We start from the raw sequence: 27,124 nt of genomic DNA, 5'->3' as shown, positions 1-27,124 counted from the left end.
TCTACAAACATCCATGGCCGCATTCAAGCAATTTGCCACTCTAAGCCGCGGCCTTGAGTGACACATTTTCAGGGGCGGCAAAAAATTGAGCACAGAAAATAACAATGATACAGCGCCACCGCACACGTCGTTCCACCGAAGAGGCGGAAAAAACAGCTTAAATTATATGATATTTCTAAACAAGCTGTAAAAGTAGGATCCGAAGTATTTTCTTATTTTTTTCTTTTTTTGAAGACTGCTTTGGTTGTTGGAAACCAAGATGCAACTCCCCCCCCCCCTTTACAATTTTGAATTTCGGAGGTCGATTTTTTTAATCAACCTTCCTCTATACCGTACAAGGGCAAGTCCTATGGGCCATAAATCACGATGACCTAGGGGCGGTATTCACGTATATCCGGTCATGCATGCTTCAGTATAATTTGTATAATATTTGTATCTGATGAAAACTTGAGGTGAATTTTCAGGGGTATGTGGTGAGAAATTTTTCCTTGCAGCGTTTCGATTTTTTGGTTCACGGCATTAGTGTCCGTATACAACTCCACGCGAGTCCTTGAGCTCTTATGAAAATTAAAGGAACTATATCCTACCGATACCCAGAGGTGGGGCTGTTCTAGCGGTAGTCGGTAAGCTACCGAAACAGTTCCGTCAAGAAAAAGTCACGATAAGAGCGCTCTTACCGATAGCGATCTGAGTTTTAGGAGCTGACGAAAATAAGCATTTGCCACTTGTACATCTATTTTACGCGCTGCCGCGCGAGGCAGTCTGACAAATCGACACACGGGGCAATAATGCATTGAGTGCGAGCTCTCGAAAATCCGATAAGGCGGGCTGTTAACGATATCATCGCCACTGTCGGCACTGCCACCAGTTTCGGTAAGAGACGATACCGATAGCCTCCCGGTAAGAATCGTTTGAACACCCCTAGCCAGAGGCGATTTTCCGAACTATAAAAGGAGATGAAATATAAAAAGATTAATAATGTATGTTCAGAATTACTGAGGAAGTCAATTATGATAATAATACTCGTCGGGTGCAAGACTGCCAGCGCTACCTATTAGTTGAGATTAAAACAACACAGTCCCACTTGGTGAGGGCATGACCAAGCTCCGAACATCAATGCTCCGCAGCGTCTAAGACCTACCGTTGGCTATCAAACGGCCGCTGAGCCTTGCGGCAATATAGAATGTCGACAGTACGAAGTTAAGGGACACGGCCCAACTTCGGGGTGCACGACGGCAGTAGCCAGTTGCCTTGGCCCCTTGGGGCACCTCGTCAGTCAGCTCCGCCCTTACTTACTTACTTTACAGTGATAATAATACTTCAAAATAAAAATAATAGAATGGTTCTTGAAGAATAATACATATGCTCTGAACGGGAACCGTCAAAACCAAAACCAAAAACAAATAAATAAATAATAAAAAATAAAGTATGGCTTTCCCTTGGGGGGGGGGGGGGGTGTTTCGACGTCCCTCAACTGAATAAATAAAATAATAATAAAAAAAAAAATAGAGAGTCAATCAGCGCGAACTGTTAAGCGCGTCTGCGACGTGCCCAGTCCGTGCCGTGAGCCAAGTTGAGAGTCAGCGCGAACTTTTCAGCGCACCTAAAAGATGTGCCAAGTTTGTGCCGGTAGCTGCTCAATTGACTCAGTGGAGTCAGGAGTCAGGGTAAGTGATGTAACACGGGGTAATGTTTCACACTTTAGATTTATTTGGCGAAGTGACGTACATCAGGTGTACCCACTCTGCGGCAAATAAATAGGATTACTGGACAGGCCAGGAGCCTCGAATTCAAGTGAAGCGCAGGGGGCTCTGAAAACGGGACTGAATTGCAGCGGCAAGAGCGGCCGCTGGGAAGACGGGGTCCTCCACTCGGCGAAGGATGCGCGCGCATCTGGGGTGCTGGAGTGGGGATGATACAACGAGGGGTGGCCCTGGCCAAGGAGCCGTCAGGAGACGGAGGGCGAGGGGGGTCTACCTAGGAATAAGTCAAATAGCACCGCAGAGTGGTGAACATATAAAAATGAAACTAAATGAATATCTTATGATTAATGAATAAAATTGTAAATGTCTGAAAGTAGATAAAAACTTAAAGTAACATAAGTAGGTCGATTGAAACCCAACATGCTCAGAATTGTCGAGGGAGTCAAAAATAATGATACTTTATTATAAGAAAGAAAACATTTGTATAAAGAGTACAAGAAAGTAGAGATAAAGAAACGTAAGAGAAGGACGAAAGAAAAAGGAGAAAAAAAAATAAATAAACCTAGCTCAAGTAGACAAAACACGACGGACAATATCGCAAAGTTGAGCAAAAACTGGCCTAAACTGGTCGGAAAACTGTAAATGATCAGAGGAGAAAGTGGCAAAGAGGCGGAAGGAAAACGGCAAAAAGCCGGAAGAGAAAGTGGGGATGGAGTAGGAGTTCTGTTTGAGAAGGAGTAGCCTGTAGCAGGCGCAGAATGTGCGGGGAAGGGTGATGAAGTGGATGAGGTAGCGAACACGCCCAGCGTTCGGTATCTATTACTCATTACAGCTTACCATTTTACATTATAAAGAATGATTTCTGTTAAAATTGAAGAGTCATACGTTTTAGCTCATGCTAGTCATACCTCATGCTTCTCGTTATTAACACTAAAAGAGATAAGAAAGGTAATCTGTGAAGCTCAAAAACTTAATCCCAGAAAGAAATTGGGATAAGAAAAATGACCCTAATGCGACCAATCACAAATAATCTCTCTCAGCACATGCAGATCTCCCTGTCCCACCGTGATATATTTTTCTCAAACTTACAGATTACATGTATCCCATAAGAGAATCTGAGATCAAGCTGCTGTTGTTAGACTTTCAAAGCTCGTTTTTGGCTTTGAACATTCTCGACATATGCTACTTGAACTTTAAGTCTTTGAATTCAGTATAAATGTTATTATGATAATCACTGATTTCAGAGCCAGATTTTAGACGTGGTGTTATTTCGAAACTAATGCTGAAGTATCACCTCAAGCTATGAAAGACACTAGCCAAAAAAAATTATATCCTTGGTGGAGCTAACCGGGTCGATAAGTCAATAACAGATCATTTACATAAGATGAAAAAACAACAAAAAACTGGATAGTTGAAGAAAAGCTTTGATGCAGGAACTTATTACACTTAAAATATTGTTTAGTTTAAAATTACATTAACAATTCTTTTAGAAAAGCTATTAAATACACATACATGAGGAAAATGTGCAAAATTGAGAAGGATAAGCTCATTTGAGACTACCACCACCAAATGTAAGAGTAAAAAGTTGAGAAAAAATCCTTATTTCTAGCTAGTCAAACCCCTAAATGAACGGTTAATATAAGAGGTGAAACATGGTCTTAAAGTTTGGTGTATGAGAAGGTTACACTTCTTAAGACATAGCGATTTGCTATATATACTGGGTGTTCCAGAGCATCCGTCTACTATCTTTTTCTCGGAAACAGCCGATGATTGAACTTGGGAACGACAACTCTTACGACAACCCCAAATAATCAAATCAAAATATTTTCAACTACCCAAAACCCCATTGGGGAGAGGGGGGGTTTAAGGGGCGGTGCCTCCCGTTTGTCGCAATTTTCAAATAGGAAGGGTATATTTTGACCTCGGATTTAAATTCTGAGGCTGAAAATAAAAACTTTTTGATCATGCTCTTTTTCCCTAACCTCAAATTTTTTGGAGTTACGGGCCATTTTCGACCATTTATTGGACAAATTTCAATTAGACACTGTAGGCGTCTGAATTATCCAAATTCTAAAATCTCAAAGTCCCCTAAAAGAAGAGGTGGTCAAACCTTTTTATTGATGTGCCAAATTACTTCTGTTCATCCAAAATTATGTGGGTATCGACCCCTCGAAAATTTTTGGGCTTTGGAGGGCCAAATGTCGAAAACATCAAAGAGCAAGGATATGTTTTGGTTTCAGATGTGGATTCTACGCAAAAATTTACGTAGACTTGTTAGGGCGTATAGCCTTTGTGCTCCAAAATACTTTAAAACCCCATTTCCCCAAGAGATGCCATATATTTATGGAGGAAAAAGGGGGCAAAAAAAATTTAGGACAAAAAGGTCACACGCTACATCAATTCTACGTAAGTTTTCGCGTAAAATCCAAATCTTCAGTGAAAACATGCCCTTGCTCTTAGAAATTTTCGACTTTTGGACCTCCAAAGTCCAAAATTTTCATGGGTCAAGGGCGAAAATCTTACCCAACACAAACAAACCACTGTCACGAGCGATCTAATATTGATAATTTCATGCATTTTGGTCTGTAAACTCACAATCAGATGTCTCATCACCTGCCTTATCGGTGATGAAGATATCTTCACTTATCGGCAGTCTTAGTCCCAGTCTTTATTGAACCGCCCTCGTATCAAGAGAATGAGCGGTATTACCGTATCAATAGGAATATGGATTTAAAGATAAGACAGACTGTAGGTAAAATGTCACAAAATAACATATTCTATCCGACGGAGTTGTTTTCTAAAGTAAGATATTTGAAAATATGCCAATTTTTAAAGCTTAAATATGCAAACTTTGCAACACTGTATCTGGAAAACCAGACGTATACTCAAGGTAAGATTTGTACTGGAGGCTTGCCTCATCATAAGGTTTCATTAAAGCCGCATACGAATATAATCCCCGAGTTTCAAAAAAGGGGCCACTTTTTGGGAGGCTCTTTTGAATAAAATTGAACGAATAGATTTTGAGATATGGCTGTCCACAGATTTGGGGAACGCCTAACGGACGGACACACGTTTTTCAAATTTGGGTTTTTTTTCTCCAGGCACCTTCAGACGACTAGAAATCAATTTTTTTTTTTTTTTTTTTTTTTTTTTTTGAAAGGGGGATGACAATACTTCCTCTACCCGCAAGGAGAAGTAGAAAGTAAAAAGGTATTGCCCTCTTCTCTCAGGAAAATTTAAGATTTTGAAAATCGGATAATTTAGACGCCTACAGTGTCAATTTGAAATTCGCCCAATAAATGACCGAAAATGGCCCGTAACTCCAAAAAATGTCGGGTTAGGGAAAAAGAGCATGGATCAGGAAGTTCTTATTTTGAGCCATAGAATTTAAATCCAAAGTCAAAATACCCTCTCTATTAACCCACCCCCCATGGGGTTTTGGGGGGCTGAAAATAGTTTCATTTAAGTAATTTTTTGGGGTTGATTTACCCGTATGAGTTGTCCTTCCAAAGTTCAATTCTCGGCCGTTTCCGAGAAAAAGATAGTGGACGGGTGCTCTACACACCCGGTACTTAGATAAATAATGAGGAGTAAATGATAGTACATTACCTGTCTCTGCTTCTTTTCTTCTTCTTCTTTTTCTTTCCTCTCTTTATCTCTTAGTATTTTTTCCTGTTCTTTTTCCCATTCCTTGCGAATTCTGGCCTAAATAAACATCATGTTGGTCATATTATTATACAATAAAGATTTGGAAACTCTTTAAGTTTTGGAGGGTATTCTATGGAGGGATGAGAAAAGTTCTTCCTCCTATGGAAAGGCCACTTTACTAGTGTACCTTTCGGAGAAAATACACTATTGCATTCTCCAATGATGTCGGACCCGGACCTGAGACCATGTGAAGAGCATCGATCACGGGTCGTCGATAACGAAAACATATATATGCTATTCAAATTTATGTGTGTATATATACATAATAGCCGTGATTAGCTGTCACGCCCAGCCGAGGAGTGCCCCTGGACCCCCGGTTCCTCGCTTCGCGATGAACTTGCGACTCGCTCTGCGAGCCGCCCCTCATAGTTATTAACTTTAATCGTAATAATAATAAAGAGAAGACTCCGTCTTCGCCACTTTGGCAACTGCCGCCATCTTGGCTTATGGAATTTTGAAAATCTGACCAAAAATTCGAGTTTCCCGTGGTAAAATACAACATGACACCAATTTTCACAACAATTCGTCGAAAAATACCCCCTGATACCTGAAACTTCATCTACAGGGTGTTCCGAAAGTCCCGCTTCCTCCTCCCTCTAACTTTTGAACGGTCAGGGATAGAAACATGAAACTTTGGGAATGTTTCTATCGCAAAGAGGACCATCTTTAAAGGGGGTAAAAATTGTGCCCCTCCCTCGGGGGGGGGGGGGGGGGACTTTTTTTTCAAATGGTAACCTCTAGGGATGTGTACCACAATCGACCTCCAATTTCTTTGGTGTATTTTCCGAGGAAAAATACACTACCTATGGCATTCTCTCATGATGTTGGACCCAGATCTGAGACTTTGTGAAGAGCACCGATCGCGTGTCATATATGTATCAGGAGTATATATGCTATTCAAATGCATGTGTATGTATACACGGTGTCCCAGAAGTCCGAACCCCCCTCCCCCACCCTGGTAACTTTTGAACGGTTAGAGAAAGAAAAACGGAACTTTGGGAATGTTTCTACTTCAAAGGGGACCATCTTCTAGGGGGTCAAAATTTTTGTTTGGGGGGGGGGGGGGGACCACAACTTTTTTTTCAAATGGTTACCCCTATCTTGTGATACATCATTGGAAAGAACATTAAATAAAGAATTTTGGCGCAAACCACAGATGAATATCTTCATTTTTGACCAAGCTATGATAGGTCAAAGGTCAAATCCGACCTATTTTCAAAAAATCATAACTCCCGTTCAAATTATCATAAAGAAAAAAATTGGCCTCCGGCAAATTTATGCGCGGCGCAAGCGCACAGTGTGTCAAAACCCCAATCTAGCTGCTCAAAACCCCCCTTATTTCAAGTCAACAAATGGTGTTATTTATGGTCAGAGTGGGTCCACAGGCACCCACTGGTTACGTATCTATCATGGTTATCACAAAAATAAATTTTTTGGTCGCTAAAATGATAGGGATTGCAGCCGGTAAACGTCCAGCCTCAATCTCGTCATCAGGAGTGGTGCCACTGTATTGCTTTTTTTTAGAGTACTTCGTGGCGAAAAAGGGTCATTTCTGGATGAAACGAGATGCCAAAGGCCAGAGAAAGGAAATATGACCGTTGATTTCTCCAAAATCATTATTTAAGTATTATAATTGCTCATTGAAAACAGTGCCCAAGACCGTTTACTTTTCCTGGCTTTAAAAGAGCCGCAAAAGCGCGGAACTACACGGAACACCATGAAACTTATATGAGAGTGTTCAGAAAACTATGTAGATTTGAAATGTCTCTAGTTTTACTGCGACCTTCCGCGACCTTGAGAGTAAGAGCACATTTTGTTCGGCGATTCCTAGTGAAAAAGCGTGCGGGCGGCGTTATGCGATCTCCCCCGACAGGCTGTCACAGGTGAATTGAGACGGAGGCAGCATCTCACCACGCGCGCTCGGTCCCCTGATTTGAGTGAGCCTTATCATGAGGCTTTTCACCGGGGCAAATTAGATCGTGTGGTGGCTCAGTTGATTGCATCTTTCATTATTACCTGCAAGACCGGGGTTCAAATCCCGAACAGACCAATTTTTTAAAATTTTATTTTCTTTCATTACGATTTTCCCATTATCTATACTGTCATGGAGGGGGGGGGGGTCCTCAAATACAAAGTTTCATCGTAATTTTAACAAGTTTCTTGTATGATTTGAAACAGACTTTCTTATTTATTTCTAATGAGAAAAGGTTTCGGACATGATTTATGAAACGTAGGAAAATGAAAAGGAGGAGGGGGGGGGGGGGCTCGCCGAAATTTTCCTTTACAGGCAAACATTTTGAAAATATTATCTTTGACTTGTCACTTAGAGTTGCCGAAACGTATCATTTTAATAATATGGAATTCATATTTCTTTGGATGGCCAAATGAGAAATTCGCCATTTTGAAGTGGAATGGACAAGCCCAAGACATCCTCCAGGACTTATTTTGGATCGGAAAACACAATTTGACTAATTTTTGGGGTTCATTAGGTCACATAAGGCGCCTAAAATTTAGTTGAAATTTTACGATTTTTACATGAGTTGAACAGAATTTTTAGATGACCGCCATTTTGAAAATTTTGATGACTAAGTTTTGAAATTTTAGGTGAACCTTCTTCAAGCTTACACTAATGCCTGTGCGAAATTTGGTGGTTATCCGATCAAATTTAGAGACGTGAAGAGGTTTTGAGCAGCTAGATTGGGGTTTTGACACACTGTGAAGCGCCGCGTACCGGCGCTTCGCGCCGGCATGTGGGGGGGGGGGGCTTCGTCCCCCCATCATAGTGCGAAGATCGCACAAGACTTTCTCGCTTTTGCCGCCGCTCCGCGCCGGCATATACACTTTTACTGAAATATTAAGGAAAATACTGCCAATTTCACAAAATCATAAAGTTTGATTGGAATTTTGATCGCAGGATAATAATTATGAAATTTTTATTCAAACCACTGCACTTTATTGTAAATGTCTTCGAGGTATGTGATGAATTCATACATTCGGACTCGACTTGTCGATCTTATGAGGCATCTTCAATTAAATATGTAATTGATTAATGATGCCTCTTATTAAAGACGGCGATCCGTAAAAATCTTAGCTTTTCTACGATTCATAAGGATCCATAAGATTCATTGGCATCATCCTTCAGATACGATTATAAATTATAATCTTTCCTAAAGCACGGGCAAAAGCCATCAAAAATCTACTTTAATGGGTAGAATGACTATTCGATGTTTAAATAGTCTTAAAACTCAACGGTTTTCGCTTAGCATCGCCCAAATTTTAAATTTGGCGGCCGAATCTACTTGCTGGTAATGGTTCACCACCCGCCCGCCAAGAGCGTTACTTCCTTAGCGCGTATCCCCGTAATTAGAAACGAAAACAACAGATAGCGCCACCTCCTTGCTGTTCGTTTCACTGTGTCTTTACACAAGAACAAGAACAAACGTCAACAAACCTAAACGGGTTATAACCAATTTATAACGCGCATATCATTAAATCAACCATGTTTGTGCAGTTTTATTATATTATATTTGTGTTCAGTACCTCGTAAAAAGGAACCGCGAAAGATGGAATCTGCTGAGATTCTAAATTCATTAACGACAAACATATTAGTTTCTAAAAAAGATCTAAGGGTCAGTTCTTGCGTTAGCTTCGATGATTCATAGTATGCAATTTAAGTACCTAATTATTTGTCTAATTTTGCTTGATGTATACCTACGGAGTAATTTTGAAGATAGTATATGATGCATTATATAATGCATTTGAATTCCTAGATTTCACCGGACTCAAAGCGTTTGCTGCTAATATCCTGAAACGTTCCGACTCATCTATCGGAGAATTGAGCGTTTCCTATCGGCCCCTCTGCGATTATGAGATTAGTCCAAAGCTCCTATAGGAACTTAAATTAATGACTCAGGTGGTGCTTTTGAGCCAACTTCCAAAGAATTAAAGGCATTTTTTCAAAATCTACCGTCCATGAGGTCTCCGTGTGACCGAAGTGCTCTCCTCGCTATATGACGCGTAACCCTTCAATTTTTAGTTTAGTCCAAAGACCTCACAGGAACTTAAATTAATGAACCAGGTGGTGCTCTCATGCCAACTTTCGAAGAATTAAAGGCATTTTTTCTAAAATTTACAGTCCTTGAAAATGAGCTGTTTATGATGTCGCGGAGCAAAGTGCCGTACATTTGGGCCTCGTAATCCCTTAAATTTTGAGTTTAGTACAAAGATTTTGTAGGAACTTAAATTAATGACTCAGGAGATGTGCTTGATGCCCGCCGTTAAAGAATTAAAGGCATTTTTCAAAATTTACAGTCCCTCAAAATGAGCTTTCCGTGTGATTTTGCTGAAAATGGACCTTTAACCCAATTTGACCTTAGCCCCCCCAAATTTTAGCGTACCCCAAAATCGTTTGACGTGCACAAGGAGACCATAGAAATGGTATTCTGTGCCAATTTTGAATGAAATCGAACAGATAGATTCTGAGATATCGCTGTACACAGATTTGGGGGACAGCTGGCTGACGGACGGACACACATTTTTTCAAGTATGGTTATTTTGACTCCTGGGACCTTAAAACGTCTAGAAATGATGAAATTTCAACTTTTTTTTTTTTTCCCTTGGAGGATGACAATACTTCCTCTCTACCCTAGGGGAGCGAGAAAGTAAAAATAAAACAGGAAACACCCTGCACCTTTTTGTGCCGTTTTTTTAATCTTTTACCGAAATTTGGGGGCTTGCAAACGTAATTTTGAACTGATTTTGACCTTGCTGAGACTTACTTTTTACTTCAAGCAAGTCTCTTCTATTTGAACTCAAGTCTCTTAATAAAACTATCATTAATTTCGTGGTAATAGCGCTTTATAATTTAACAAATGTGGAGGCACAGTTAAGAGAAATTAGGCTCATTTCGCGAGAAAATCGAACGAACTTAGAACTGACGTACTTGGGGGTCCGAATTCCCCCTTAAAATAAGTTCGAAGTGATTTCTGCGATTTTTACTGAGTCATTCCATGTCAATTCGAACAGACTTATAACCACCCTGACTCGGATTTCCATGATTTTTTTTTTTTACTTAATCTATCGGTCAATATAAGAAAAAACCCAAATTTTCAGCTTCATATCTTCAATACTTCTTGAGAAAAAATTCTTGAAGTTTTAGAGCCTTTTCTGAAAATGCACTTTCCAAACTCCGAAAACAGGAATGTCTTGTGTTTGAAAAAGCCTCATAAGTTTTGGAGTTTGAAAGATTTTAAGCTGAAATTTGGCACACTAGTTTGTGTTAGTGTGTATTTTAAGGGAAAAATTCTCGATTGAATCCAACTGACTCAGGAGGGTCAACCGAGCTGAAGATACGCCGTTTCAGCCCTGAATTTTAACCCTAAAAACTAGTTTTCGTGAAATGGGCGTAGCGATCGAAGCTAACCAGATATTGCCAACTTTTTTTTTTCGTAAATCTACTTCAGAGTATGCTCTAACTGATTAAAAAATAAAAATTGTGGGTGTGCGGCTTCTTCCTTTGTTAATCGCACTTTTTAGCAAAAAGCGCTCAAAAAAATTGAGTTCGGGGTAGGGCGGTTCTTATTTTTCGACTTTTCGAAAATCAAATGTCTGATCCCCCATAAAGTTGTCTTTTGGTGTAAAATGGACGTACAAAATATTTCAGCCGGATCGGATCATCCTAAGGGGTGCCCCCAGGACCGACAAGTCTCCAAGCGGGAACTTCAAATTTGGGACGCGATTCAATCGCGTTTTTCCGTCATTTCGCGGATAATTTTTCATCCCTTTATAATGTGGCTACGGCTTTGAAATTTTTGAAAGTAAGACATTTTTTAGGGTAATTTACATAAAAAATAGCAGTCAGCCTCAGTGGTGTAGTGGTCAAGGCAGTTCGCTGCCAACACTGAGGTCCCGGGTTCAATCCCCGGAGTTGACTGATATTTGAGGACACTCAAATATCAGTCATCGTGACTGTGGATGACTACGCCACTCCAATACCCTGACCCTGCGAGGTAACAGGGTGCGGGAGGGACATGGTCACCCAGTAAGTAATCCGTCTGCACTGTTCGACTGGGTTGTGAAAAATCGGTAATCACTCGTAGTGTGCGCGACTGCCAGCGCTACCTATCAGTGTAGATTGCAACAACACAGTCCAACTCGGTGGAGGCATGGCCGTGCTCCGCAATTCCGTGCTCTGCAGCGTCTGCCACAGTCTTTGATAAGACCTTCCGTTGGCTATCAGACGGCCGCTGAGCCTTGCGGGAATATAGAGGATACACAATGTGTCAATAGTACGAAGTTAAAAGTTAAGGAGCACGGTCCAACTTCGGGGTGCACGACGGCAGTAGCCAGTTGCCTTGGCCCCTTGGGGGCGCCTCGCCGGTCAGCCCGGCCTTTACTTACATGAAAAATAACACAAGTTACCTCACCACTTTTAAATGCCTTTTATCACCCCCTAAAGTGACTACATCGTGTGATTTCGCCGATTTTTCCTAACATTCTCCCCGTCCGGTGTGCCTTTTTTCTACCTTTAAAATGTTGCTACGGCTTAGAAGTTGTTCGAGGTAACATACTTTTTAGAGACTTTTACAGGAAAAATAACACACTTTACCTTATCACTTTTAAAATGCCCTTGCTTACCCCTCAAAGGAGCATCATCGTGCGTTTTCGCCGATTTCTCGTGACTTTCTCCTGGCACGATTTGCCTGAACGAGTTTTAATTTGTTGACAAATCAAAAGCAAAAACGCTTCAGATTCATGAAGTAGAGCGTCTGCCGAGTCATTTAAGCCAAGAAGAAAGACATTCTGTCCACGGAACATTAATTCTTTTGTTTACCGATACTGACGTAAATCGATCCCGGAAACCACCAATGTTCCTTGTAAAATTGGGAAAAATCGATAAAGCGAATTCATGTATCCAATTCTATGTGATAAAATAGTGAAGTATGGACAGGCAAAACATTGTAAGAAAACTTGTTTTAAGCGTTAAAAATCAGAGCTAAAACGGCGTATCTTCAGCTCGGTTGGCCCTCCTGAGTGAGTTGGATTCAATCGGGAATTTTCCCCTTAAAATACACACTAACACAAACTAGTGTGCCAAATTTCAGCTTAAAATCTTTCAAACTCCAAAACTTATAAGGCTTTTTCAAACACAAGACATTCCTATTTTCGGAGTTTGGAAAGTGCATTTTCAGAAAAGGCTCTAAAACTTCAAGAATTTTTTCTCAAGAAGTATTGAAGATATAAAGCTGAAAATTTGGGTTTTTTTCTTATATTGACCTATAGATTAAGTAAAAAAAAATTATGGAAATCCGAGTCAGGGTGGTTACAAGTCTGTTCGAATTGAAGTGGAATGAGCCTACTTAAAACTGATCACAATTTGGTAAATTTTTCCGTTTCATTTTTTTCTTTACGATAATTTGAGCCTATGAGCCTATGTTTGAGTTATGATTTTTTGAAAATTGGTCAAATTTGACCTTCGACCTTTCTTAACTCGGCCAAAAATTAAGATATTGATCTGCAGTTTGCTCCAAAATTCTGTATTTTTAATGTTCTTTCCAATGACGTATCACAAAGTAGGGGTTACCATTTGAGAAAAAAAATTGCCTTGCCGCCCCCTGAGGGAGGGACAAAAAGTTTGCCCCTGCTAGAAGATGGTCTCCTTTGAGAGAGAAACATTTCCCTAGTTTCGTTTTTCTATCTCTAACTGTTCAAAAGTTTCCAAGGGGGATACGGACTTTTGGGACACCCCGTATATTAAACTGCCGTACCTACTCATTCTGCCCTCCGCCGCCCACCTCCCCCCCCCCCTCCGAATGCCAAACCGCCGAAACGATTTTCTTAGAACTTGGTACACGCCTGGATACGGTCAAAAGGAGTAGAAAAATATTATGACGTCTTGCAAAAGTTGTCTGCAAAAGTTGAGCGAAACGTAGTTTCTCCCTACAGTAATGCATTGGGGATATTAGGTTGTTTACGCGCACCGCGCTGAACAGGTTGTTGTCGTGTGACGTCACAGCGGAGCCACCGATTGTCCTGTGTAGCGTGCCTCGAGAGCGTTTGATCTTCCAACCGTGTGCCTTCCTCGCGAACTATTCCATTCCTTTACTCCTTTCACGTACATAGTGTTAACCTGCCAGCACTTAAGTATCTCCTCAAAGTTGTCCTCCATTCTTAACTGTATTTTTATGTTCCATCTCATAGATCATTCGCCTCAGTGATCGTATGTTTCTTTGACTACCTTCTCTTTTTTCTTTCTCCTTTATTTTCGTTCGATGTTCGTGAAACACGGTTAAAAATCTCTCTATTATTCTTAATTTATATAAATGATCCAAAGGAGGTGATGAAGGAGAGTGAATTGAGCCTTTTTGCTGATGATACGTTAGTCTTTAGTAGTGAAGGAGATGTAGGGAAAGTGGCTGAGGTAATTAGTAGAGATCTAAGAAGACTAGGGAGGTGGTTGAAAAAAAATTGGTTGGTTCTGAATGTACTGAAAACTAAATATATGGTATTTGAAGTAAGGCCCGGTACATGGTCGGGTAGGATAATGATAGAAAACTTTGAATTAGAAAGAGTTAGGGTGATGAAATACTTAGGGGTATGGATATCAGAAGATCTGAAAATGAAAGAACATATAGGAAAGGTGACTAAGGAGTATAGAGCTAAGATTAGTATGCTATGGAGGGTTAAGGATTTTATAGGGAAGGAGAGTAGGAGGTTAGTCTACAATTCACTAATTGGAGCAAAATTAAATTACTGCATTTCTCTTCTTGGAGAGGCAAGTAGTAAAGATATCAGAAATTTACAAAAGGGACAGAATTCGGCCATGAGATACATACTACGGTGTGATAAGGAAAATAGAATAATTGATATGCTGGAGACCTTAGGCTGGCTATGCATAGAATTGTTGATAAAAGCCAGGGTTTTTATCTTCATATATAAGATGAGGAGAGGACTGATTGATATAAGAGACAGGGAGTTATTGGAAATATTAGATAGAAGAAAGGGAAGGAATTTAGAGTTGAAATACAACGACGCTAGGGATGTAGACAGTATGCTATTCTTTAAGGGAATGAGAGATTATACATTGTTCGGTTGTGAGAAATGGGAGGAACTGCAATTGGGAGCTTTTAGAAATAGGGTACCCAGATAGCACAAAAAGTTCGGAGAATATTCTGACAATGTTCCGACTTTTTGGGCAGCATTTGAATATTCAGAGAATATTCTGAGAATATTCTGGATCAGCAGGTAAACTCGGAATATTCTCAGAATGTCCTCTGAACATTCGAGCTGAGCTCGTACCCGCCCGTGGCGGCGCGGACCACCTGGTATATAGGTCCCATGTAATTTTCATGCTTCAAACGCGTTTTCTCGACATCACAAAAATGTCACACCTGATTTATGCACTGAACCCTTCATTTAGTTACGGGACTTGGAATTTCTTAGTTTTTTTCACTTTAATATTTTTTCATTTTTTTTCCTTCCTTAATTTTTTTACTACACTTATTAAATTCCGGGCCCGTCTCTTCGTTTTTCCGCGCTTAAACGAATCAATTTTTTAATTTTTTTAAAATGTATTAATTAATTGACTTAAAGGTGGCATCCATACGGAATATTTTTTGCCACAATTTGTCACATTGCCATTATGTTGCCCAGAAACGCCACCCATGTAATTGGCTATGTTGCCTTGCCGGGTGAGAGGGTGGGTAATCGTAAAGTTGGTCCTGGTTTAAACTGCCTCAATAATTCAAGTAACGTTATGATAGCGTTTCTGTGTAATCTTTTTAAAAAGTGCCAGGATAATATATCCGAAATGTTACTCAGCAATAACATGGTAATATTACTGTGAAACATTGCAGAAACGTTGCCAGGATACGTTGCGGCCCGTGAGACAAAATTCTGTTTGCCACAACCTTGTCAACACTTTGCCAGGAAACATTACCAGATAATTGGCAATGTTGCCGCAACGTTTTTGCAACGTTGCTTTGCCGGGCGGGTAGTACGTAAGAGTTTCTCAGGGGTAATTTATATTAAATTTATTATGTTTTTCATTTTCTTTATTTTTTCTAGTAGGTAAGAGTTTCTCAGGGGAAATCCTTGTGATAAGAGCCCCAAATTTGTATTTTCTTCCTAAAAAAAGGTGCAGTAAAGCAATGTTAAAGCACACAAGTAGGTGTTATTTTTGGTGTTCGAATTGTAAATTTTATTTTCTCATTTGACTACTTCTCCAGCTTGAGCTATCATCAGCGTTCTGAATAAAGATACTTCTCTCGTTTTTCCTCTCTAGATTTTATGGTATCTTATTTCAAAGTTTCCACTGCCAGCTTCAATTACTGTAGTATCATGAATTTCCACCTACATATTTTTTTTTTTTTTTTCTTTTCTAACGAGCAATCACTGTGCTGTCAATACTTTTATTTTTATAAGGTATCATTGTATTTTTTGGTAATGTTTAGGAAAATAATCATGATTTTAAAATTAAATGCGTGTTGAAGTTACAATTTCAATTCCTTATCGTCATTTAGCTTCATTTACTGTAGTATTATAAATTTCCACCGTCAATATTTCTTCAAATCATTATCATCAGCAAGTATGTCAATTCTCAATTGTGTTACCTGTTTTGTGACTTTCGGTAATTTATATTCAATTTATTATGTTTCTCATTTTCTTTATTTTTTCTAGTAGGTAAGAGTTTCTCAGGGGTAATTTATATTAAATTTATTATGTTTTTCATTTTCTTTATTTTTTCTAGTAGGTAAGAGTTTCTCAGGGGAAATCCTTGTGATAAGAGCCCCAAATTTGTGTTTTCTTCCTAAAAAAAGGCGCAGCTAAGCAATGTCAAAGCGCACAAGTAGGTGTTATTTTTGGCGTTCGAATTGTAAATTTTATTTTCTCATTTGACCACTTCTCCAGTTCAAGCTATCATCAGCGTTCTGTTCTCAATCGCCTACAGCTTATTTGCTAAATTTGATTTTTGAATAAAGATACTTCTTTCGTTTTTCCTCTCTAGATTTTATGGTATCTTATTTCAAAGTTTCCACTGCCAGCTTCAATTACCGTAGAATCATGAATTTCCACCGACATTTTTTGTTCCCCCCTGTTACGAGAAATCCCTGTACTGTCAATTCTTTCTTAAAAAAAATATTACAATTTGTAATGACCAGAAAAATAATCATGATTTTAAAATTAAATGTGTGTCAAAGTCGCAAATGATCATTCAACACGCAAATGTATTTAATTTTAAAAGTGTCTTGATTTCCTTCCTTTTTTTGAATGCCATAGAAAATGTTCAATTTTTTTTCTATCAAAATTTAAAAAAAAAATCTTGAACATTTCCTGTTCTTCAATCGTTAAAAAATAAAATGTCCGTGGAAATTTTTATGTGGAATTTTCTTCTCTGTAATGTCCCACGGATGTTCTTTGATGGAACATTCCCAGAATATTCCTAGAATATTCCTAATGTTCTGAACTTGTTTCATTCACACTTTCTCAGAATGTTCTGAGAATATTCCGAGAACATTCTCAGAATATTCTGAGAATGTTCTGGATTTATCAATGAATGTCCTCAGAATATTCTCTGAATATTCCTGTGCTATCTGGGTATGGAATGAATTAATGAAATTTCAAAAAGATAACTGGGGGGAGGGTGAGCTTCTACCGAGATATTACAGGTGGAAGGAGTTTGGTCTATAGGGACTGGTAAGGGAATGGTTAAATATGAAATAATAGGTTAGGGATTGGCTCAAACTGGTTTACGAGCAGATGGGATTAGCCCTTGAGGGCTAGTTAAATAAAAAAATAAAAATAAAAAAATAAAAAAATAAAAATAAAAAATAAAAAATAAAAAATAAAAAAATAAAAAATAAAAAAAAAAAATAAAAAAAAATAAATAAAAAGGGTATTCTTCGACGGTAAACTCGAATTTTTGGTCAGATTTTCAAAATTCCAAAATCTTATTTGGCGTTCGTGGCCTAAAATGTTATCTTTACTTCCGTGTGATCGATTTTTGTGAGAGCCGGTGTGAGGAAGTATTCTTTGATGCAAAACTCGTCATTATATATGAAATTTTCGAAAATTCAAAATCCAGGTTGGTGAATGTGGCCTAAATTGCTATCTTGGCTTCTTTTCGATCAATTTTTGTAAAAGTCGTTGTAAGGTAGTATTTTTTGACAAGAAACTCGAATTTTTTGTTAAATTTTCAAAATCCCGAAATCCAAGAGGCCGACCGTGGAATAAAATTCTTTCTCGGCTCTTGCTCCATCGATTTTCGTTCAATTCGGTGTAAAAGAAGATTCAGACGAAAATGTTGCATTTCCTCTAAAGTTATTAGCAATGAGGGGTGGCTCGCAGAGCGAGTCAAAAGTTCATCGCGAAGCAAGGAACCGGGGGTCCAGGGGCACTTCCCGGCCAGGCGTGACAGCTCGCGTAGCTAGCTAATCACGGCTGGTTATTTATCTAAAGCTACCGTACCGATTCGTCATCAACACTTCACAAAACAACTGTGGAAGCGATTTCCCTCAAACTTATTGTTAGCAGGAATGAAGCTAAGAGCCGTATAGCAAATCTGAAAAATCAAATTTTAAAAAAGTTGTCGCTGAAGCCTAAAAAAGAAAAGGCTGTTTCTGCCTATACTAATGCATGGGAGATGGGAGGTTCTTCCTCGCGCCGCGCCGCACAGTGCAGTGTTCTATGGACAAAAATCGAAAATTCGACTTTGTCGTACAATAAAAATGACCGCTGGATTGAAGAAATGGATGGATGGGAAAAAAAAATTCGTAGTTTCTTGACATGAAAATGCTACTGGAGGGGAGGGAAAATCACGGAACCTGCGCGGATGCACAATAGCTATGTTTATGCGAGCCTCTTAACCTAACTTCAATCAAAACCTGAGTTTGAAACCATGGTTCAAATCACGGCATAAACGATACGGAACTAACGAAATGTAGGTTTCCGAAATTTGTGTTTGAAACCTTATTTTACACTAAAGACTAGGTTAACGCACTCCGCATAAACGAACCGGAGGTTGAAATTAGTTGAAATTCGACTTCAAATGCGATTTTCAGGTGCGCGATCGGCAATACGGCACATTTATTATCATAACGTTCGTAAACGGCTGGTGCTTATCCCACGATTTAGCTTTAATTTTGCCATTATTTAACATTTTTTACAATCATAATTTTACTTTAATTGTTGCTTAAGCACTTTTACGTGATTCCTTCAGTTATATGTGGCTTATTTATCCTTATTAAGCTAAACGTAGGACGTTATTTTCTAGTGAAGGTGTTTAGTGTCAGATGGAATCCAGGCTTATTACTGCTTTTTCAGATAATTCTTGCAACTCTAATCAACATTTTATGACTAAAGAAGCAAAGCAAGCAAAGAGCTTTACAGGCTACAATTGAGTAATAGCCTTACCTACCAGTTCATCATCTGCGGAGAACTTTTTTACTGTATCCACACGATTTGCCTAAGATTTCAAGATAAGGCACCCTGCTTCCCTTTACGTAGTGCACTGAATTTTTTCATTTTAATCTACCGATTAAATCTAAAATCTGATCCAATCAGAGCTGTGTAGCTCTTGAATTTGTGTGTTATCCATGTATCTATTTTCTGGTTGTCCTACTGGAAGTGTGAGACCAGCCACAACCGTGACCTGCTGACTTATTTCTTTGATCCAATCTCTTGTAAATGATGACTCAAATTCTGAGGCCATCATTTATTGAAACTAGTTCAAAGTTATTGCTCCAAAGTATCATCACTATTCTCATACTGAGGTAGAAGGAAGGAGATTTTTTGGTGAGTGCTCTGTTATCCAAGATTTGCAATTTGAGATAAGAATACGGTTTTTATTGAGGCGTGTAACAATTTTTGGTCGTTGAATCACTTGTCATAATTGAGCCTTGGCGTTAGAGATGCATCAACTGTGGAAAGTAGCTCTGCCTGTGCAAAAATATCTTGTGACAGCAGTGAATGTTAGTAAATGTGCTTTACAGGTAGACTGAAAGCTCCATATTCCAATCTACCCGAATAATTAAATTCAAAAGCATCTTTGAATTAAGTTCATATCGAATCTCAATGGGAGAATAATGTACAGTGTAAGCGAAAGAATATCAATGATAAGGTTGGGTTTGTGTCTTAGGTTAGTGAAATGCAAAGGCAGGTTCTGAAATCTTGTTTGTCAGTTGCTCTTTACATGAGTCACCTTTGAAAATCAAGTTTAAGAAAAAAAACACATAGGTAGGCAAACAGTGGTAGGTAGCTTGCCTATTTTCTTCCTGTCTTGCTCATGGACTCGGAGAGCAGTCGGAAAGAGGGGTGAGAAACAGGATTTCAGCGCGTGTCTCTGGGAATATGGAAATTTAAAATTTGTGAAGCGTCATCAGTTGGTTGAGACTGTCACCGTCCGTTGCCTCAAGAGGATTTAGACGCTTCTGCTTCAGCGATACATTGTTGACCTATCAATATCCGCTTATTTTGATCATATTTTGAAGGAGCGATTCCCATAAGTATTCCCGATTAGTTATTTGTTTCACTACAATAATGGCAGACATACAATCTTTACGACACCATGGAGTGAAGGTGCGGTGCTTTACTGGATTAGCACTCCTACACTTTCAATGTCTATATCTACCTATTGTTAGATCATTAGAAGCTCAATAAACAATATGATGAATTTCTGCGCCTGCTACAATTATTTTTAACATCACTAAAATTACCTATGGCAACTTTTCTGAACTCAGAATATAAGCTCGAGCATGATTTGAAGGGTTGTTGAGATTACTTAGGTATTCATTCAATTTTTAAATATGAACGTAAAATGATTAAAAATCCACTGTCATTTTTCCAACTGTTGCTCAGAAAGTCAGTAAAGGCTTTTCTAGTGAAGATGAAGCCTCCGCTTATATATTGCGGAAAAATTGTGGAACATACACGGGATAAAAGAGTAATAATAATTTTATTGAATCAATTCATAGTGAAAAAATTAAGTATAGCTTGTGAAAATGGCGCCAACGCATGAAATTCAAGTTCAATCGAAAATATGCGCATAGACAGCGCCAGAATCGGAAAGTTTGATTTCCCGCGAAAGTCGGGTTACAGCGCCCGCATAAACCTGACGGCGAAAACTTGCATTACAAACTCGGGTTTCGTGAAACCTCGGTTTCGAGCCTCGCATAAACGTAGCTAATTAGCGGAGATCCAGCAGCGGGCATCATGTGTTATGACGGGTGATAACTGATATTACCCTACTCAGAACGGAACAAGGTAGAATATTTAGGTATAAGGTATGTTTGTCTATACAAAAACTATGTTGATCATTTTAAATTCTTAAATTAAGGGCCTCTCAGTCCGGTCTTCCGTTGATGATGCCAAAAATTCGATTTATTCCATGTACGCATCTTCAAATGTAGATTAAAAAAATATATCAAAATATATCAACGCAATTTCTTGATATGTTGTTCCGAATAACTTCCAGATTCAGAATATGTTTAGTTTTTATGGGTGGTAGTCCTCCCTTAGGACTAGCTTGGTATTGAATTTGAACAAAATCGGCGGAGCCGTTTAAAACTGGCGAGCTTTGAAAGTTTCAGACGAGGAGAGCATGAGCGCGGCATGAGGGGAGCCGCGGCCGGGCGGAACGGGGCGTACAACGGGTCAAGAGGAGAAAGTTTTTCGACAAACTGTTCGTTGCACAGAGGGTCAGGGGGAGGAAGATTTTGGACGAACTGGTCGTACCACAGAGGGTCAAGGAAAGGAAATATCTAGAAAACTCATTCATTAAGCACAATGGCTTTCGGACATATGATTCTATGACTGCACCACTCACATCTCGGGAAATACACTTGCTTCCTGCGGTGGATGCGAGGGTTAATTGAAAGGAAGAAACAACTACATGCGCCCAGGAAGGCTTGGAGCGGGGCTGCGCCTCCCCCCTCCCCGAACAGACGCTCCGCGAGCGCCCGTTTTTTCCTGTTCTTTTCCCCATGACCTCCGAAAATCTCGAATACTTTTTTCACCGAATATTACATTAAATTATTTTGTTTACAAAATTGAAAGTACTCAAAATATCTTCAGTCAAGTTATACTTTCATAATTTTTAAGAGAATTTGTCAGCTGTCCAGACAAAAATTACCCCAATCGGGCATTTCCAATTTTATCGGGAAGAACACGATTTTCAATGTTCAGAAAAGTTTCTGAAGAGAAATTCATTTGGGTATCTTGCATAAATAGATATATGGCTGCGCAATTGACGACAGTGCGGACTTTTCATGAAATAAAGGGTATTAACATTTATTTGAAACCCATGATGGATGGGACAGTTTCACAAGTGACAGAATTATTTTTGATGTTCGAAGCTTCTAGATCAGCAAAAATGATAAGATCGATCCAAATGCATAGTTTCTACACCTGATATTGATAGAGATATCACACTCTGAAAATCACAGTGCACAACATCATTCATGGTAAATACATACCAGGATGTCTTTCGCCTTTGATCCATCAATTAGCATTTGCTCCACTTAAAATGCAGATGGAACCAAGGTGGATGAAACTATGGTATGCACCACCACGGTGGATGGTGTCATACAACATGAGTCGTACTTTGTTCGACAAAACATGTTTTCTGTTTTTGTTATTTGCGTCACTTTTTTTCGCAGCCAATGAGAGTGGAGTTGCCAAAAATGAGGTTAGAAATCCTGTTTCAACTTCACCGAAACAAGCTTGGAGGAAGTTCTGATTGTTTCGAAACAATGTTCCAAAACTGTTGCCAAATTGTGCAAAATAAAAAAACGAATAAAAATAGACCACGCCCCTTAACATAAGAAACATCCGAACAAAATTCGGTTGTTACGAGATGTTCCAAATTGTTTCGTCGAACAAAATACGACTATGTTTTTTGAAGGGCAATTATCTTCATTGATATTGGATGCAGCCTCAAGATTAAAAAATCAAGCACTTCTCAAGCATTTTCTAAAGAATTTTCAAGCTCATTTTCATAATATTTTCCTGAGCGCACAGTTTTCTCCCCATATTGTAGAACTTCACTTCATCCACAAATCAGCACTTCTATGTTGTTTGGGAGGTTTGTTGCTGCCAAATGCAGAGAATGCTTGAAAACGGTGGTATTAGTGTTCGAGTACTTCGAATAATCAGATTTAAGAAATCCAGGCATTATGACTATCGAGAAATTTTTTTTCTGGTAACGTAACGGGACATACTACCAGTAATTTGCCTATTTTAGTCCCAAAATACTTTTAAATCAAGGTTGTTTTCCAATAGGTATTTCAACAGAATGTGTTTTTTTTTCATTTTTTTTTTTTTTTTTTTTTTTTTGCTTCAATGACTCGGCAGACACCACACTCCAAGAATCTGAAGAGTTTTTGCTTTTGACTCGTCGAAAAGTTTAAACTCGTACAAGCAAACCGTGCCAGAGAAGGGTACGAAAAATCGGCGAAATCGCCTGATGTGGTGCCACTTCGAAGGGAGAAAGGGGCGTTTTAAAAGTGATGAAGTAAATTGTGTTATTTTTCTGTAAAGTACCCTAAAAAGTGTGATGCTTCAAAAAATTTCAAAGCCATTGCAACAATTTAAGGAGGGAAAAAGTTGCGATATGAAGGAAGAGGGTGATTTATAAAATTTTGAAGTTCCTGCTCGGTGACTTGTCGGCCACTGCGGCACCACTTAGGACAATACGATCCGTCTGAAATTTTTTGTAAGTTCATACCACGCCACAGGACAAGTTTTTAGGGGATCAAACCTTTGATTTAAGGAAAGTCAAAAAAAAATAACCACCCAATTAACCATTGAAAATTAGGGAAGAGTTTTCCAGTACTTTTCAAGCAACCTCCCGAGAAATCAAGCACTTTTAAGGCCTTGAAAAATAATTTCAATATCAAGCACTTTTCCAGGCCTCACGAGCCATGTGGATGTGGAAAATAGGCACTTGACAGATCTTCATATCTTTGGTTGATATGGTCACTGAAATCACCGCAACACGATTCTGTGATTAGCGTAACTGACCCATTATGCTGTCCCTATAAACTTGATGCTAACTTTTCACGTTCAGAGAAAACTGCTCCCAGAACATTCCACAACTCATAAGGTAAACTTAACAAAGAGAACTCTTCATTATTAATCAAACTAGCAATACCTACCTCCTGTTTAAATTTTTCAGCTTTGGCTTGAGCAATACGTTTTTGATTTTCTAGCCAGTAAGCTTGCGCCTCTTCCTCAGCTTCTTGCCATTTTCTGTGAGTATCGATCCGCTGCCGTTCATGCTCCTCCCGCTGAAATATTTCTAATGCTGTTTTTTCAGATAGCCAGGCTTTATAGCTGGGTAGATTCTTCATTTCCTCTTGCTCTGAAAAATTAAAAAAACAAAAAAAGAAAAATGAAAGCTGATGAACATCAACTTCAGAGGGCTTTGAATGAGTTGGCTTATGAATTTGATACCTAGTCTAAAATTTTTATTTTTTTTCAACTGTGACATGTCTATGAAAGAAGCTGAGCCTTCGTTTAAGGGGATGATGGATAGGGTAAGGGGCTGGGCATTAAGGTGGTCTTATTTTTCGACTTTTCGAAAATCAAATGTCTGACCCTCTATAAAGTTGTCTTTTGGTGTGAAATGAACATAAAAGTGTAACGTGTTAACGTGAGCGTATGAAAATTCTAATCTGCCATGTTCAGGGTACAAAATGCTTGGATTATGATCCTAAATTTTCCAATGATACAAAATTTGACTACATTTTGCTATAAGTAACTATTTACACAGTCGAAAATGTCGGTGTTGAATGTTACTCTGTGTTACCTTTGTGTCACTTGTATCTAGCCTTGTTAAACTCTTGCAAGGAGATTTGCTTTAATTGTAGCCAAAAAAAACCAAATGACATAATTCCCTAAGATTTTTGCGGACGTCCCTTAAAAATCGACTTTTAAAAAAGTTTTTTTTTTTTTTTTAACTATGAGCGCATCATCTACCGTCAAACGGGGCTACATGGGACGATTTTAGCACAAAAAAGCTTCTCCAAAACGAACCATACATTATTTTGCCAAACTTTTTTGTGCTAAAGGTAGTTCGTTGGTACGCATATCGAATTTTAAAGGAAAAAAAAATTTATGCCCCCCCCTTATATTTTTTTTTTTCGATTTTCGACTGTCCCAAGTTACCCCGATACTCGGGGTAACTTGGGACACGAATGAAAATCAAGTGTTTGGCCCATGTTAGGCTCTTTCAGGGCAACATGGGACAGTAAACTGAATTTTTAAAAAAGTAAATTGAACATTTATCTATAAAATAATACAATTTTGGTAAATTTGAACAAGTCTTTTAAAGAATTAAGTAGGAAACAAAAATGGCATGACAGCCTTGAGGAACTTAAAGCTAATATTGAGGTCAAAACGTTTCAAAGTTATCAACTAAGAGGCACCTATGGCAGTTTGAGTAGGTAGGTACCAACCTTTAGTAGGTAAGTAAAGGTATGCATTAAGAAAAGTATTCTTTCAAAAAATTGCGAACATGTCTGTTAAGGGTTGATTTCGGAATTCCAAATTTTGTTGACATCTTACCCTCTTACGCAGAGAAGCACCCTTTCGAATTGCTTTGACAGCTTTCTTCAATGAGTTCTGTAAGAAGTCTCTGTATGCCCGAGAGCCTGGTTTTCTATTGTACGTCCGGACCATGTTTCTTGTAAAATTACGAAATACCTGTCATAAACAGATCAGTACCTACTTAACTGATAAAAACCTGAATATAACCCAGGAAATCTCTTATCTCAAAAGCACTGCCAATAGGTCCTCCCTCTTAGTCTGTAATGCAAGGTAGAATTGGAAAACATGGAAACGATATCACTAAAAAGGCGAAAATAGGGTGTCCCATGTTACCCAGCGATTCCTAGTTTTTTGGTTTTTTGGAAATTTTGGGGATGAAAACGAAAATTTTTGTAAAACTGAAGCAGACCCCATCAACAGAGGCACATTTGTGACTTACTCACATATAAGAAGTTTGCATGTGGTGGAAAGGTACTGAGATCCCCAGGAAAGTATAACGGTGTTCAAATATGACGAAAAAATATTAAAGAGACAAATAATTTTTTTTAAATACTTATTTGGGTTTCAAAATTCTTCTTGGTCATGAACAGCCATGCCGGAGTAATGTAGAATGAGGTTATGGCATCAGAAGAACAAAAATAAACATTACAGTGCTACCACACACAACAACGCGAAAATTCCCTCGAGTGTCCCATGTTAGCCTGTAGTCCCAAGTAGCCCCGTTTGACGGTAACTAAAAACAAACCAAGATTAAAATGTGTCCTAAAGCCTCCTTGATGACACATCAAAAGCTCGTTTAAGTTAGACGATGCGCTCGGTGTCAAAAAGGCCTCGGAGTGATAGAAAAACACGCATTTTCGCTCAAATATGCCTGCAGACGTCTGTTCAGGCAACCGCTTAACACATATCCAGTGGCCTATGGACCAAATCATGATTATTTCCATAAACTAAATTGGGTCAACTTGGAAAACCCGCATAAATTGCCAGATTTAAGGTGGGGCCAAAAAGGCCCTCCTTTGGAAGTGAGCAGTGTTCGAAACTCACAGGTGCCAACGCGCTAAATGCGCCTAAAAAATGAAGACTGCGCCAGCGCGGCCCCTAAAAATTGCCCCCCTCCCCCCCAAAAAAAAAACAAAAATACCAATTTTTCCGTTTGGTGATTTTTCGAAATTTTTCCCAATTTACAGGTATACTAGTTCTGTTACTAAAACATCTTGCGTCTAACTTTTCACTAAATGCGCCGTGATATATAGGCAAAAAGTCAATCTGCCCCCTGAAAATCTTCAATGGCTCCTGAAAATCGAGCTTGATGCGCCACATGGCTCCTGAAACTCAAAAAAGAGTTTCGAACATTGGAAGTGAGTTTTACCTCAGTGAATGTAAAGCAGAAACTCTGTGAATTTTATGAATGTAAAAATTTTATTAAACTATATATTAGAGAGGAGGGTTATTGCTTCAACTGCTGATGATCTGTTTTCAATTTGCTTCTGTTCTTTCCTCGAAAAATGGGAAAGTTAGCGTTACCTACAGGTGTGACAAAGTGTCTTTCTGAGGTCCATCAATTCTGAGAAAGTTGAAAAGTTAAAAAACTTAATTTTCTTCTCATCCTCTTAGGCAATCCTAAGCAATAAATCAATCAGCAAGTGGACGCATATTGAACATGCCAAAACTAAATTTTTCTCTATGTTATCCTGTAGTAAGAAAATACAAGGAATTCAGTGTCTTGGGTAGAATATTTGTTATTTATTTATTATTTTTTTTTGGGGGGGGGGGGGGGGGTAGGTAATACCTCCGCCTAGCTCAAGGATATGCGCCTCAACTCCTGACAATATGTTTCAATTTAATGCTCTTTTCCTTTAGAATACCACTTATTTTTCATTACCGGCAAGACGCAAGTCACATTCAGTGTCAGTACCAATGACTTCTAGATAATTTTGTGTCTTCTTAGATAAAGAAACTGCATTTATTGTAAGAGGATGTAGCTTAAGATCCTATCTATAGTAAAATGAAAATAAAAGAAACTGCATTTCTTGTAAGAGGCTTTAGCTTAAGATCCTATCTATAATAAAATGAAAATGTTTCAATCAAATTGGGGAAAGTTTAACGAATCATATTTGAAATAAAATCTTTTTAGATAAGGTGCATTTACTTTGAAATACTGAAATATGGCA

The 27,124-nt window shown here is 38.8% G+C and overlaps 1 protein-coding gene across 5 annotated transcripts in view; it reads right to left on the bottom strand.

The window, feature by feature from the left end:
* LOC109037207 (uncharacterized) overlaps positions 1-27,124 on the bottom strand; it is a 114,045-nt gene that overhangs the window by 83,254 nt on the left and 3,667 nt on the right. For all 5 annotated transcript variants that reach the window (XM_072299532.1, XM_072299504.1, XM_072299556.1 and 2 more), the window contains exons 3-4: positions 23,561-23,766; positions 5,313-5,408 (exon numbers count right to left, since the gene is read on the bottom strand). In XM_072299532.1, coding sequence (XP_072155633.1) covers positions 5,313-5,408; positions 23,561-23,766 — 302 coding nt within the window. The remainder of the gene's footprint in view (positions 1-5,312; positions 5,409-23,560; positions 23,767-27,124) is intronic.

The sequence above is a fragment of the Bemisia tabaci genome, chromosome 1 (genome assembly GCF_918797505.1).
Source record: "Bemisia tabaci chromosome 1, PGI_BMITA_v3".
In the NCBI taxonomy this organism is placed as follows: Eukaryota; Metazoa; Arthropoda; class Insecta; order Hemiptera; family Aleyrodidae; genus Bemisia; species Bemisia tabaci.
Note: the sequence above shows the minus strand (reverse complement) of the source record. Positions and strands in the feature narration are given on the sequence as shown.